The sequence below is a fragment of the Leiobunum rupestre genome, chromosome 2, assembly GCF_980474605.1.
Source record: "Leiobunum rupestre chromosome 2, qqLeiRupe1.1.hap1, whole genome shotgun sequence".
Taxonomy (NCBI): domain Eukaryota; kingdom Metazoa; phylum Arthropoda; class Arachnida; order Opiliones; family Sclerosomatidae; genus Leiobunum; species Leiobunum rupestre.
In genome coordinates this window covers 65,865,391-65,879,763 of record NC_143385.1, presented here as the reverse complement: position 1 = coordinate 65,879,763, position 14,373 = coordinate 65,865,391, and the positions used below count along the sequence as shown (strand labels likewise).

Sequence of the window (14,373 nt, the reverse complement as noted above, 5' to 3'; positions counted from 1 at the left end):
GTTTACGTTTCACCTACACATCGTTAAAACACCTGCATCGCGTTTAGATTATGAGGGTTCAGTTATTTATCAAACTTATTGGCGTACATAAAATCTAAATACCTTGCTCTTTAGATAAGATACTCAGTTGTACCAGGTGCTGATTTATTTTGCTCCACCCAAAAATCCACAGAAGGATCCCAAACCGAAGAAAACATTTTACAATCATTTTGTATTTTATTTTAATTATGTTTTTTTTTTAAAACCATCCACTAATTCACTAAATTTTTTGCAATATCCACAAACCTACCAATTTAAATAAAATCTACAAAACTATCGAAACGAGTCCATGAAAAACGCAAATCAGTGTATTTATGGAAACTACATATATCTAAGGAAATATCCAGAAACCCGCACATTTCTAGAGAAAATCCACAAATCTACATAATTATAAATCAAATCCCTAAATCTGTACAATTATAAATCAAATACACAAATCTACACAATTCTAAATAAAATCCCTTAATCTACACAATTATAAATCAAATCCCTAAATCTACATAACTAGAAATCAAATCCCTAAATCTACACAATTATAAATCAAATACACTAATCTAAACAATTCTTAATCAAATCCCTTAATCTACACAATTATAAATCAAATCCATAAATCTACATAATTCTAGAGCAAATCCACAAATCTACATAATTCTAGAGCAAATCCACAAATCTACACAAGTCTAAATCAAATCCATAAATCTACACAATTATAAATCAAATTCCACAAATTTACATAATTTTAGAGCAAATTTATAAATCTACAAAACTTTAAATTAAATTCATAAATCTAAACAATTCTAAATCAAATCCCTAAATCTAAACAATTCTAAATACAATCCATAAGTTTAAAAACTCTAGAGTAAACCCACAAATTTACATAATTCTTGGGCAAATCTATAAATCTACACAATTCTACTGAAAATTCACAAAATATAAAAGAAAATTTACAAATCCGTAATTTTTTTTTAAATTGTTTGATTTTTGAAAATACCTAAAACACAAGAGAAAACCAAAAAATACAGTTGGATTTTTTAATTAATTAATATGGCTAGATTTAATTTATGATAGAGCAACTGGAAGGACCCTTAAGAAACACCTATACATTTCACACCTTAACTTTCTAAATAGGTTTCTTACCAAAGATTATAGCCCACAGGTTGCTTTTGAAGGATTTATCTTCGATTCTCTTAAAAGTCATGAAACGCATTTCCTTGATTTTATCAGCTTTAATTACGAAAATGTACAAAGTTTGAACTGACGTTACTATGACGTTATCGATATATTTAAATATCTGCAGAATTCGAGAAAAAATATGGAAATCAAGTCACTTCAAGGTGTATACGCTCGTACCTTTCACGGTACTAATGAGAGTGCGCCTACTGTTTAAAGTCTGTACCTTTAACAGTGCTGAGTACGCGAAATCGGTGTACATGTAGTCTATCGGACAGTGGCTAGACCCTCGGCCTTTTCTTCCGATAACAACCCCGCGAATTAACTTATCCTTCAACCACTGTGTATCGCGCCTATGACCCTTTTACAGGAGTGCAGTTGGCGAGAAATAGACCAAATTTATACTTAGTACCAAGAACGTACTTAGATCCCTAGGAAGGTAAGTGTTTCCAGCTAATAATATTTACAGTATACAGCAGTGATTCTCAAATTAGGCTCCATTTCAAATTCTAGGACTTCCCGAGATTTGGAGCTGTGCTATAATAGATTTATTTTCGGCAGAAAAAAATTTAAATACCGAACTTTTTTTCAAGCAATGATTCCACGATAAATTTTAAACGGAAATGGGGTTCCACGAGGTGACCAAGGTTGAGAACCACAGGTATAATAAGATATAGATGTGTTAAATGCATTATTGCTACAATAAGTGTGTATTTCTACTTGGGTAGAATGTTACGATGTTGAGTCGATTTGTAGCGTAGTTCCCAATCTACCTCACGCTCATCCCCCGAAATAAATCTAATCCGCCCAAAAACTGACGATTCCGACGCCATTGAACCACCTCTCGTACCTGGGGGTAAAGGGAACCTTGAACCCTGAGGATCGTATCGACATTGTCATCCTCCCGAAGTAGAATTCATGACATTCTTGGTGACACTCATTGGACGGGTCTTAAATCACTATTTATTGCCCATAATTGTTTAATTGATTAATCTGTATATTTTTAAATAAAGTTTTTTAAAGTAAATAAATTTTTAATTATTTGGGGTCAAAATGGCCCTGGTCCAAACGTCTCTGCGATCGAAATGTTCCGGGGCAAAACTACCCGGGTCAAACTGGCGGGGTCAAAACGTCCCGCTTCGTAACAAGGACTATTCGCGAAATTTCAGTATTTTTAATATTCGAAAAATGCAATTATGTTCGAAAATATAGACAATAACATAATTTGAGCTACTTTTAAAGTTTCTTTCGAATTTATTTTTAATATTAGGTTTATTAGTTTTATTAAATTTTATTATTTATTAACAATGAATGGTGATTTCCAATCTAATTTCACGAAACTTTGCTTATCTTAATTTCATATAAATTTAATTACTATTTCATATTTTATTTGACTTCGATTAGCTTTGTAGTGGAATTGTTTTAGATTTTATTTTTATAATGAATTATTCCTACTTTAAAATACATTAAGTAGTTTGTATCAAGGGTTTTTTATTTTATAAAAACTTAAATCATTATTTAAATTGATATAAATTAATCAGCCCTGTTAATAAATGCGGTTTTAAACGACAGACTAGTTTTATATCCATTTAGACTTCCGGTGACGTCACCAAGAACGTATTGTTAGGGAGAATGACGATCCGCGAGTATCATGGTGCCGTATTCCCACGTCAGGGAAATGGGGGAAGGAAATACGTCACTATCGCGTGCTTCAATCGTTTCGGAAGACGTCAGTTTTACGGAAAACATGAGATACCAGGCTGCTTTGATTCAGTGGCGTATCTACCGGGGGGGGTGAGGGGGGCAATGGCCCCGGGACCACATTTTCAAGGGGGCGCGTTTTTGGCCATTTTTAATGGTAGGTCGCAGATTATCATTATACTTATATTCGATGTTCCACCCCGGGCGACCATAAGTCTGGATACGCCACTGCTTTGATTGACTCTTAAAGGGAGCATAACCCTAGCAAGAAAGGTCAAGCTTCCGTCATTATTCGGGGCGAATTCGAGGTGCACCACCCATTTTGTCACGTGACTCGGGCATAACTCCCAGCTTCTGATTATGGAGCCTATACCCTCAAAATTCAAAGGATACTTTCGCCCTTTAAAGGAAGTATGAACAAATTGATGCCACCAGGATGAACAGACGCTAGGGGTGAACCGGGTGGTTGGCGCTAGTTACGTTTAAAACCAGTCGTAGCCCGTTTTGGAGGACGATTTTAGGATTTAGTTCATACTCTCTTGAAGGGCAGGACCGCGAAGTAGATTGGTGGAAACGCTCCAAATTCTCCCAACATAATCACTCCTAGGTCTCTTATACCTTACAAATCTGATTACCAGTTGGTTTACAATGGCAAGTGTAGACAATATACGTCGTAATTAAAGTGAACAACACGACAGCGTTGACGTGAATCGCGAATACTGAAGAGACGAACGAAACACTTTGTTCGATTTGCAGCCCAAAACAATCGAGAGCAGCGTGTCTCGAGAACATGTCGATTTGGACGAGCCAAAGTCCTTCGAGGACGCAGACGCCGGATCTGACGATGGGCCACAACGGATTCCCAGTGTAGGACACTTCGATAACAGTCACGTACACCAACGCCAGAATGGTCAATTCTAACAGAAACTGAGCGACGTAAGAAACTCCATCGTCGCGGTACGATTTAAACAAAATCACTTCGACCAAGGACGCGATTACCAAAGAAACGTACTGGACATTGACTAAAGCGTTACTTATGGACGAAAGAACGTCGACTAGACCGTTGACCAAGAACGAAAAGTGAACCATTATAATCAGCCACGATTTCGAGTTGTCTTCGTAGCTTCTGTTGTCGAAGTGGTTCAGCTGCAAGGCTAAACTCGTACAGTTGAACAGGATCTTGAAATAACCCAACAGCGGCTTGTCCGACAGGATAGCCGTCGAAACGAAGTCTTTGGACTCTAGTTTGGACTTCAGATAGTGTTTAATGGACGTCAGTAGCCACCACAGACCGGTTACGAAGAAGAATATTCCTAGAACGATGAACCCTGTGTCTCCGAATGCCGCCCAGTTGCGTGATTCCATGTTGCTGCCGCTCATTTTCAATCTAGACTATTCAGAGAGACGCAAAGAGCAATGCGAGGTCGTTCTTTCTAGCAGATGTTTTGTTATTTTTACGCGTAGATGCGCGCTCTAATTGCTTATATTCGTTATGTTATATTATGTTAAAATATTTATGTGGAAAAATAATCAAGAATCAAGTTTGAATTAACGTTTGAAACACTACTATTAATATAAAGTTTTGGCTGGTTTGTTGATGTTTCAACGTACATTGATAATCTACAATTTGTTACATTTTACAACATCTGTTTTGTTTTTTTTTAACATTCTAGTCATTCTGGTGCCGGTACAATCATTGAGTTGGGAATATTAATCTAGAGATCCAATCAAATCTGCTCCCCGCGAAACAAGTTTTTGAAAAATACGAATGTGCCGTCTGCTCTAAAATGACGAGCAAACGTTATCATATGACCCGTGGCGCCATCCATTATTTTGAAGAAAAAAAATCTTTTTGCTTGAAAACGCGTCTTATTTGAACGAATCATTGAGAGATAGACGGCGCCACGGGTAGAATGATAACGTTTTCTCGTCATTTGGGACGCCGATGGGAGCAGACGACAGTATTCTTATTTTTAAAAACTTGTTTCGCGAAATACTGAAATCCGACGTTTCGATTGGACCTCTAGATTAATATTCCCAACTCAATGTGTACAATTTCGTAGGCAGGGCTACGTTCTAGCTAGGAGCAACAAACACAGAACCCCACACAAGGAGAACGCAACCCGTCAAAAGTCGTGGATTTTCTTGTGTACGTTTTTCATTGGCTACACGCTTTAGAGCCTGCTGCAGTCGGAAGGGGAAAATTCGGAAATTGTCCCCGCCCGTAATACGTTCAGCGTAAAGGCTCGTGACGCTCGTCCAATGAAATTCGTACACAACCCTTCGTTAGCGTGTTTAAAGGCTAGCTGCGTTCTCCTTGTGTTTGTTGCTCCTAGGTTCTAGGGCCTACCTAGAGTTGGCTTGGCCCTACATGTACGTATTATAAGCTGAACAAATTTTTTTAAATTGACTTTAAAGTACTAGTCATTTAAGCGTCGAAATTATCATTGAAATTACACAGTCGTTAAAATTAAAATGCAATCGATCGTACGAAATATTGGAACCAGGCAGTTTCATGTTAGACGTTCGTTTACGTACCGGGTTTGTGGTGTTGTAAACCGAGAAAATTCTAACTAAAAGTGTAACCTCATTGCTAGTAGCAACTAGGAGCAACAAACACAAGGAGAACGCAGCTAGCCTTTAAACACGCTAACGAAGGGTTGTGTACGAATTTCATTGGACGAGCGTCAAGAGCCTTTACGCTGAACGTTTTACGGGCGGGGGGAAGACAATTTCCGAATTTTCCCCTTCCGACGGCAGCAGGCGCTAAAGCGTCTAGCCAATGAAAAACGTACACAAGAAAATACACGACTTTGGACGGGTTGCGTTCTCCTTGTGTGGGGTGTTGTGTTTGTTGCTCCTAGGTCGCAACAAACAAATAACTTATTTTTACCTTGTGTCATGTGGTGGGATATATATATTCGATTCAATTAAGATTCCAGATAGGCAACGAATTATTATTCATTTTTTTTAAATACAATAGCTGTCACACGTATTTTAATTAAATTTAGAAGATAATATTGTTAATTTAAAATGAATATCAAAATAAATCTAGCCAAAGGGCTACTAAGCGATTCACAAATTTATTTAGAATTGTTTAGCCTAAATCAATTCCTCTATCGGAGAGACCATACTATATCGAACTCGGCATCTAATTAGCATTAAATGATAACAATATGGCAAATTAATAATATATTATATATTATAAAGAATGTAGTTATTTATACCAAAAGTGACATAATTACCAAAAGTGTGACAATCCCTGTACTTTCGTATGCTAAAGGTTTAATGAATGCTCGACTCGAGATCGACCACATAAGACTATTTATTGTCGCCTTTCTGGATCTTTCTAGGTAGATGGCGATAGCATCTCCACAGAACGACGAAAAATAAAAAAATACACTAACTTTGACCAGTGCTACTTAGTTCCTCCGTTCCTCACTACGAGGCGTTATTTGTTGGTTCTAACTTCCTTCCCTCCCCAAGGCATACTTTCCCTTCTCCCCTCCCAACTTTTATTTCGCTCGTAACATTCATTCTGAAATAGGTCCGATTGACTCACTTTTGTTTATACTAAATATAAATAAATACATTCTTAATATTATATGCTATACAGGATGTTACGGATAAGAGTACCGAAACTTTCTATATGCATTCTATGGGTCTCTATGAGTAAAAATGTCTAGTAAACATGGGTCCTAAAGTGCTTCGTTTCAGAGATATGGGCTCCCAAAAAAAACCCCAAAACACCGGACACAGCCTTAAATCTGGCAAACAATATTCTTCCTTGAACCAAATTGTTTTCATTAAACTATCAATTGTTTTTTATCCGTGGGGCGAGAAACTTTAATAACAAGTGGCAAAAGTTCATTAATGTCCTTTTAGAAGTAAAATGAGTTTGAAGACAAATACAAGCCATTTTAATTTATTGATACGATTTTAATTATTAAATTTAAAGATACAAATTTCTTGTATGTCTCTTAGCCGTCTATCTACAGACTCAAACGCCAGTCGATCTGACACCAGTCTTTTAGGAATCTACTGCTGGTTGAATCTTTGAGCTTCTAACCCATTTTTCTTGAGCCCGTCCGTGCAATAAGCGTTCCTGGACCAATGCGCCATATTAGCTACAATATTAGACAATTTTAAAACCATTCCTTTAGAAGTTTTATGACATTTATATCTTTAGATTAAATAATTAAAATCGTACAAATAAATTAAAATGACTTGTTTTTGTCTTCAAACTCATTTTATTTCTTAAAGGACATTAATGAACTTTTGCCACTTGTTATTAAAGTTTCTCGCCTCACGGATAAAAAACCATTGATAGTTTAAAGAAAACAATTTGGTTCAAGGAAGAATATTGTTTGCCAGATTTAAGGCTGTGTCCGGGTTTTGACTTTTGAGGTAGTTTTTTGGGAGCCCATTATCTCTGAAACGAAGCACTTTAGGACCCATGTTTATTAGACATTTTTTACTCATAGAGACCCATAGAATGCATATAGAAAGTTTCGGTACTCTTATCCGAAACACCCTGTATATTATAAATTGTATATTGAATGTTCCCCAGATTTAGCTGCTATTTCTTCTTCTGGTACAAGTTCGATGATATCTTCAGACAAGTAATCTTTGATGACTTCTTGATACCTTAAAAATAGTGAACGGTCTTGATGGAATTTCTTGAGCAGGCTAGTCATTCTTCTTGTTGCTAATGACAAATTATTCTTGATCTTACTGCTTGCTGGCCTTGGATTCCTAACGACTCAATCTCCCAGAACTGTCTCATGTACTTGGATAGGAATTCTTCTTCTACATTGATGATCATAGCTATTGTTGAGATTTGCAGATACTGGCGTCGGACCTTGGACAGTCCAACCGAATATTGTCTCCACTGCTACTACGTCTCCTTCTAACATCTCAAAATTCTTCTTGGATAGCTTCAGTAGTAGTCTGCTCCAATCAATACTACTAGCTCAGGTGAGACCCTGACTCTATCGTGCTCTATTTCTTCAGTCAATGTTAACCCTTTGCCTTCTTATATCAGCTCCAGGAACACCAACAACAGCTCCGTAGATTATTGGCGCTTCAATGAGTGCGAGCTCGACTAATACGTCCACGTCTATTATACTTCTTAGGTTGACTCCGACTCGTTTTTGAATGTTTGTGGTTTCTCTTGCTTCCCCAAACGGATTGACTTTGATCAGTTCCTCAGATACTCAGATACGTCTGGCAGGGTTAAGGCTCTTGATACGTCTTCTCGAACAAATGACCGCCGACTGCCGTTGTCGAATATACATCTTGCTAGAACTTTCTCGCTGGCGCCTTCGATGAAGAGTACAAGGGTCTGGAGGTAAACTTGGGTGTCTCGGAGCCCAAAGTTTTTGAGTGGCATCAACCCAACTTCTATCTCCGTGGCTGGTTTCTCCGTCATTACCGATTTTTCTCTGCAGATCGACGTATGATGATTTCTATGGCAAACCAGGCATCTTGCTTTAGACCTGCAGCGGCGTGCTGGATGATCGACTCCTAGACAATTGAAACATCTGTTCTTGGCTTTGATTTTCTCGATTTTCTGCTCGTAAGAGGTACCGCACTCGTCTGGCTTATGACCGGGTTTTTCGCAGAATATGCAGGTACTAGATAGGGTGGTGTTTAGGGCTACTGCAATTGGAACTCGGCTTCTATATTGACTTCCGAAAGGTCTGTACATGCCGGCTTCACTCCTTGGTTCTTGATAATTCTCGACTCGTTTTTCTTCCAGAACTGGCTTGTTCATGATGAGTGCGTGTTCTCTGTTTTCGACTTCTTTTCTTATGTAGTCAATAAGCATATTTACGTCCCAATCGTTTTCGTTTTTGATACTCTTGCTATAGTCGAGGTTGAAATCGGAAGGTAAACAGTTCATTAATATGGTGTAGAGCATGCTGCTATAGGTAGCTAGCTTTATTCCTAGAGTGCCCAGACTCTTCATTGCCGTGTCGCAGGTGTCGTTCAGTTGACGAAGGCTTTTGACGTCGCTCGAACTCTTGACTGATGGTAGCTGGATTAATCTGTTCATATGGGCCTGCATAGCGATATTCGTCCTTACGAAACGGTACTGTAAGGTTCGGATTGCCTTTTCGTAATTCTCATCCGTTAAAGAATAGGCTTCTACTGCTCTGAGTGCAGCTCCCTCCAAGTAAGAGCGAAGGTAGTTAAACTTGTCCGTCCTTGCCAGTGCTATATTTCCGTCTATGGATGTACTGAATGAACCCCAAAAGGTCTGCCATTGGATTACTTCACCACAGAACTTCTGGATTGTAAGAAGGGGTAACTTGGCAGGGACCTTGCCAGCTTCTACCCTTGATTTGCATAGGAACCTCATAGATGCAAGACAACCAACATCTAGTCCTAGACGCTCCTGAACTTCCCTAGAGCTGTAACTCCTGAATCTCTTCATCATAAATCTCAGTTGCATCGACTTCATAAGTTATATCTGCTTCCTCGCCGGTCATGGTTGTCAGTATCTTCTCGTTCATTTCCAATAACTTCTTGTTCTTGTCCTCTAGCTGCTCATAACTTCTCGACCTTCTTGCAGTTCAGCTCCTTCTCCGCGAGTTCCTCTTCGATCCTAGCCTTCAACATATCAGTTAGTTTCTTGATTGCTTTCCTTGCCGCTACCAGTTTATCCATTACTTGACTTAAATGTTGATACTGAAGTTGCGCGACTTCTTTCCACTCAGCTATTCCCGGGTTTCGGCACCAAGAAATGTCGCGACTAATTTGCTGAGAATTACTCGAACTCATTTTAAAACTCAATCAACAATTTATTCAACTAAAACTTAAATTGAAAGGAGAACATGATGAGTACGGAGAGAGAACTGACACCCGATTACTAAACTTCTTGCTTATATACTACTAAATTTGTTCTTTTTTTTTGACAATCTATACTTATGCTTATCCAAAAAAGTTCTTTATCGCTTTTCTACGGTTTAACTTTATTTTTTATAAAAAGTTCAGTCTGCAACAGTAAGAACACGTGACAATTTCCCGCGTAGTTTCCACTATAAATACCACCTGCCTATATTTCTACGCACAGACCAACGATCTCCTTCATGTATGATTAAATGTAAATAAAGTCTTAACCATTCTTTTATACTGCGACTGCTGCCTTATTAAGCCATACAACAATTAGATCCAACCCAGGTAGCAAAATGACGTTTGTAAAATGGTAAATATTTGGTTTTTGGTCAAAATAACGTTTAATGGTTATTATCCCACTAATTATAAACGTTTATATTTAGTAAAATATTGACCTCTTTTAGAACTCATGTTTTCATCCAAATAGTTAGGTTGAAAAAACCACGTTATTTACATTATATTTATCACATTCAAAAACTTCACTTTTAATGTGGATATTAAGGTTAAAATAACGTTATATTATTTAACTTTTTAAGGATAGATCTTTTGACAAACATTAGACGTTATGTTTTTTGTTATCAACTAATTTTTTAATCTAACTAATAATAAAAGTTTATATTTAGTTAAATATTAACCACTTCTTAAACATGTTTTAATAAAAATATTCTAATTAAAACATGTTATAGAAGTGGTTAATATTTAACTAAATATAAACTGTATTTATATGTTTGTTTGTCCGCTATAGGAATCTACAGTTTTCAACTTAGGTCGACCAAATTTGGTATACTATCTCATGGTACCCTGACTGTGGTTTTCAACGGTTACGGTAGGCAAAACATCTTTAATTAATTGGATTAATTTAAAAATTAGGTATATCCGCTATACACAAGATACTTTGGTCTTAGCCAAAAGACCGAGGTTCATTCTTTGGCCCTACACACGGAAAACGATTAAAGTATAGTAATGTTTTTTAAAAGCCTTCTTCTATAGACACTAGGCCTTATGATAAAAAGGAAATTATTGTGTTTTCAACGTATAATTGTTTAAATTTGCATAAATCAGTTGGTTATATGGGGTACGGTGCCATGCGTGGAGAGAGTTAGGCCACCGTTGTACTTTCGTACTGACTGTGATGATGTTTGTCACTGCCGCTTTTTATTATGTAATCGCCTGCACTGTTTGGTGAAAGGTATATACCTAAGGGAAAAAATTGTTTTGTGCTGTATATTCCCGGGAAGTATCGGGTACCATATCTAGTTAAGTAATTTACAAAATGTTCAAAATCGACTTTAATCCTATAACGTTTATATTAGGTTTATTATGCATCGTTTAATAGTTTTATTAACATTTCATATTGACGTTTAATAGACGTTAATCAAATAACGTTTATACTTGGGTTTCTGTTAGTATTAAAAGACTTAATATCAACCGTTTTATAAACCGTCTATTTTGGTGACATCGTCAACCATTTCATAACGTTTATCTCTCAACATAGTTTCAACGATTCACAAACGGTTTATCAACGAGATTTTGCTACCTGGGAAGCCACCAAATCCATCTGAGCCCTAATCAAATGTTCAAATAACTTTCCAAAAACCGAAAGTAAAGTAATAGGCCGATACGATGAAGGCAACCCAGGGTCCTTACCCGGCTTAAGACAAGCAAGGACCAAAATTGTAACGGGTGGGGCAATACAGTCCACACGTCCATCTGATTAATCAGGGGCGAGATAAATGCAACGGCCCCGCCAAGGGGGGATACGTGGGGACTGGGGTGGCGGAAGTAGTCCGACCACCCGTTGGGGGATCGGTGGCAGAGCTCTGCGTAGCAGATAAATTAACTGACAAAATTTCGATTAATCGTAAATATTTTGATCAACTGTTTATTTATGGATATTATCCATGGATAATCAACGATTTAACGTGCAAAAAATAATTTATATAGGTTTTTTTTTTTAGTCGATTGTGACATGTGGGACAATTCAGTCCTCTCGTCCATTTGAATAATCAGGGCGAGATATGTGTAAAGGCCACGCCAACGGGGGGATACGTGGGGACAGGGGTGAGGACACCCGTGGCGTGAGTATTCCGACCACCCGTTGGGGGATTGGTGGTCTTCCTCACACGGCCATCCACAAACTCTACCTCCCAGACGCTTGGGATTACAGGAGTACGCCACTACTCCCGGCATTTATATAGGTTATGGATAAAAATAAAATAAATGGTTAATTTTTATCGAAACGCCGAGCTCAAATCGGTTGTCACCCTCACACGGCCAACCACAAACTCTGCCTCCCAGACGCTTAAGATTACAGGACTTCGCCAATACTCCTGGCACCACACCCGACTTCCAACGAGAAGGCATATAGGCCGAACCGCAGTAACCGACACCGAAAAGGTCACTCGCTCACCGTCATATGCTAAAGGCGGGACAGGAGGCTGAGGAGCATAAGTGCCCCGAAACCACCGAACCGGACGCCAAATTACTAGAAAAGAAGAGGACGACGACTAAGTGGTGCAAAACGTGCGCCATGAAAGGCAACGAGAGGTACGAAACATACACTATCTTGGTCCGAGGCGTCGTTGCTCCACAGAGGAAGGCTGAATACCAATAAACCTTTTGCGGCGTCTGAAATTGAAGCTCGTAAAAATGTTCTGGTAGCCCTGTTGATGAAAAGCTGTTTTCCATACAGTATCTATTATCCTGCCGGGAGTAGTGGCTCACTCCTGTAATCCCAGGCGTCCGGGAGGCAGAGTTTGTGGATGGCCGTGTGAGGACGACCACTAATCCCCCAACGGGTGGTTGTCATACTTCCGCCACGGGTGTCCCAACCCTATCCCTAAGTATCCCCCCGTTGGCGTGACCGTAACACATATCTCGCACCTGATTAATCAAATGGACGAGCGGACTGAATTGTCCCACCCGTTACAATCGCTCATAACGAGCTTCTAAAAAAAAAAATAAATCTACTATCCTACTGTTAACTCTATTAGTTTTAAGAAATAGCAGTAGCGTGGGAGATCACTTTTAGGGCTTTGTGATTTACCATTCATTTCCTTAGTATTTAAGAGAACACAAATATTAAAGGTAAGCTTAATTAGTTTTTATGTTTTATGAGTTAAAAGCTTTAAAGGATCAAAATTAGTAAAAGTACACTGGCTAAAATGGCAAGGCTTAGAATCTACAATCGCGCACGTGGTCTCTATGTCTCTGCTACAATATAATCAGCTGGGATTCCTTCCCCTGGGAAGAAATATTCTTTTTTCATCCTACTGAAAGATCCTACTAAAGGTGATATTAGGGGAGGGGGGGTTACCCGGTTACCCATAGCGAAGGTGACTTGGGGGGGGTCGTAACGGGGAAAATAATAAAAATGGTAGCCCCTAGTTGAAAGCGCCGCAAATTATCTATAGCAACGGAATCGAAAACCGCACAAAAATCCCTCGGCGTAACTGGCGAGGAAGTAACAGTCGTCACTGTGAACAGAACATGTTCAACAGGCGTCGAAAGCAGCTTGTTGACGTACATTCATGCGAGTCGCGCCGATGGTCTTAGAATTGGAACGTACTGAACTGAACTATCATCAAAGACTGAGGGGGAAATTTTTGTCGCGGGGGAAAACAACATAGCTGGATTTTAAGAAAACACCTATAAGGGGTGGAGAGAACAAACAAACTGCACAGAACGACAGCCAAGGCGTGAATCCCCAGTGAGTCTAGTGTATCTTCGACCTTATTCTATAGGTCTCCTGTCTGTTCTCAGCACGCACTATAAGGTTCAGCTTTAGCGGGTCCTTTGTCATTGAGGTATCATGGGAATGAGAAAGCTCATATTTTGGCCACTTGATGAGAGCATGTAGGCCGGTTTCTATGGTACTGAACCCACGAGGCCTGGCATGGAAGAATAATCTAATCTCGCTGACCATAACCAGCTTAACAGGAATCTAGATTTTATTGATATCAATGGTTATGCCACTTGTAGGCCCTAGCTGAGCAGGAAACCTTTCACGTCCTCTGTGGCTGTGATTAATATGCAGCTCTGAGGTTTGAGCACCTTGGTATTATAGGATACCGAATTTTTAGTATTGGGGATGCACACTGGGCCACAAATCAAAGTTCATGGCTGAACCTTGGATTAATTAACGCATAGGGCTATTGCGGTCTCTTTGAAATTCCATTCGTTGACGGGAAATCCTGTGCTAATCGCAACGTCTGCGCATGCGCGAAAAACGAGGCTCACTTTGTTTCTACGTAAACTACGCCACCCGTTAATATATCTACTATTCTACTTTCAAATTGGACGCCAAAACTAGTTCAAAAAATAAACGCCAGGTGTCCCTACTTTCTGAATATATTTTGCACCGTTTTTCGCGCTTGCGCAGATACAGCTTTGCATTTTCTCGCCGCTAGAGCGCCATTAGAGCCGGGAGTAGTGTCGTACTCGTGTAATCCCAAGCGTCTGGGAGGCAGAGTTTGTGGATGGCCGTGTGAGGACGACCACCAATCCCACAACGGGTGGTCGGAATACTTCCGCCTCGGGTGTCCCCACGTATCCCCCCGTTGG

The 14,373-nt window shown here is 39.1% G+C and overlaps 1 protein-coding gene across 1 annotated transcript; it reads right to left on the bottom strand.

Annotated features, from left to right (window-relative positions):
• Window positions 1–8,110: 8,110 nt before the first annotated feature.
• Window positions 8,111–9,349, bottom strand: LOC149958809 (uncharacterized). Its single transcript, XM_090167253.1, has one exon. The coding sequence runs from the start codon at window positions 9,347–9,349 to the stop codon at window positions 8,111–8,113; it is 1,239 nt and encodes a 412-aa protein (XP_090023379.1).
• Between the last annotated feature and the right edge of the window lie 5,024 nt (window positions 9,350–14,373).

What these genes read in the sequence shown, in the direction of transcription:
- LOC149958809 (XM_090167253.1), bottom strand. Translation starts at nt 9,349, where the DNA reads ATGAAGAGATTCAGGAGTTACAGCTCTAGGGAAGTTCAGGAGCGTCTA.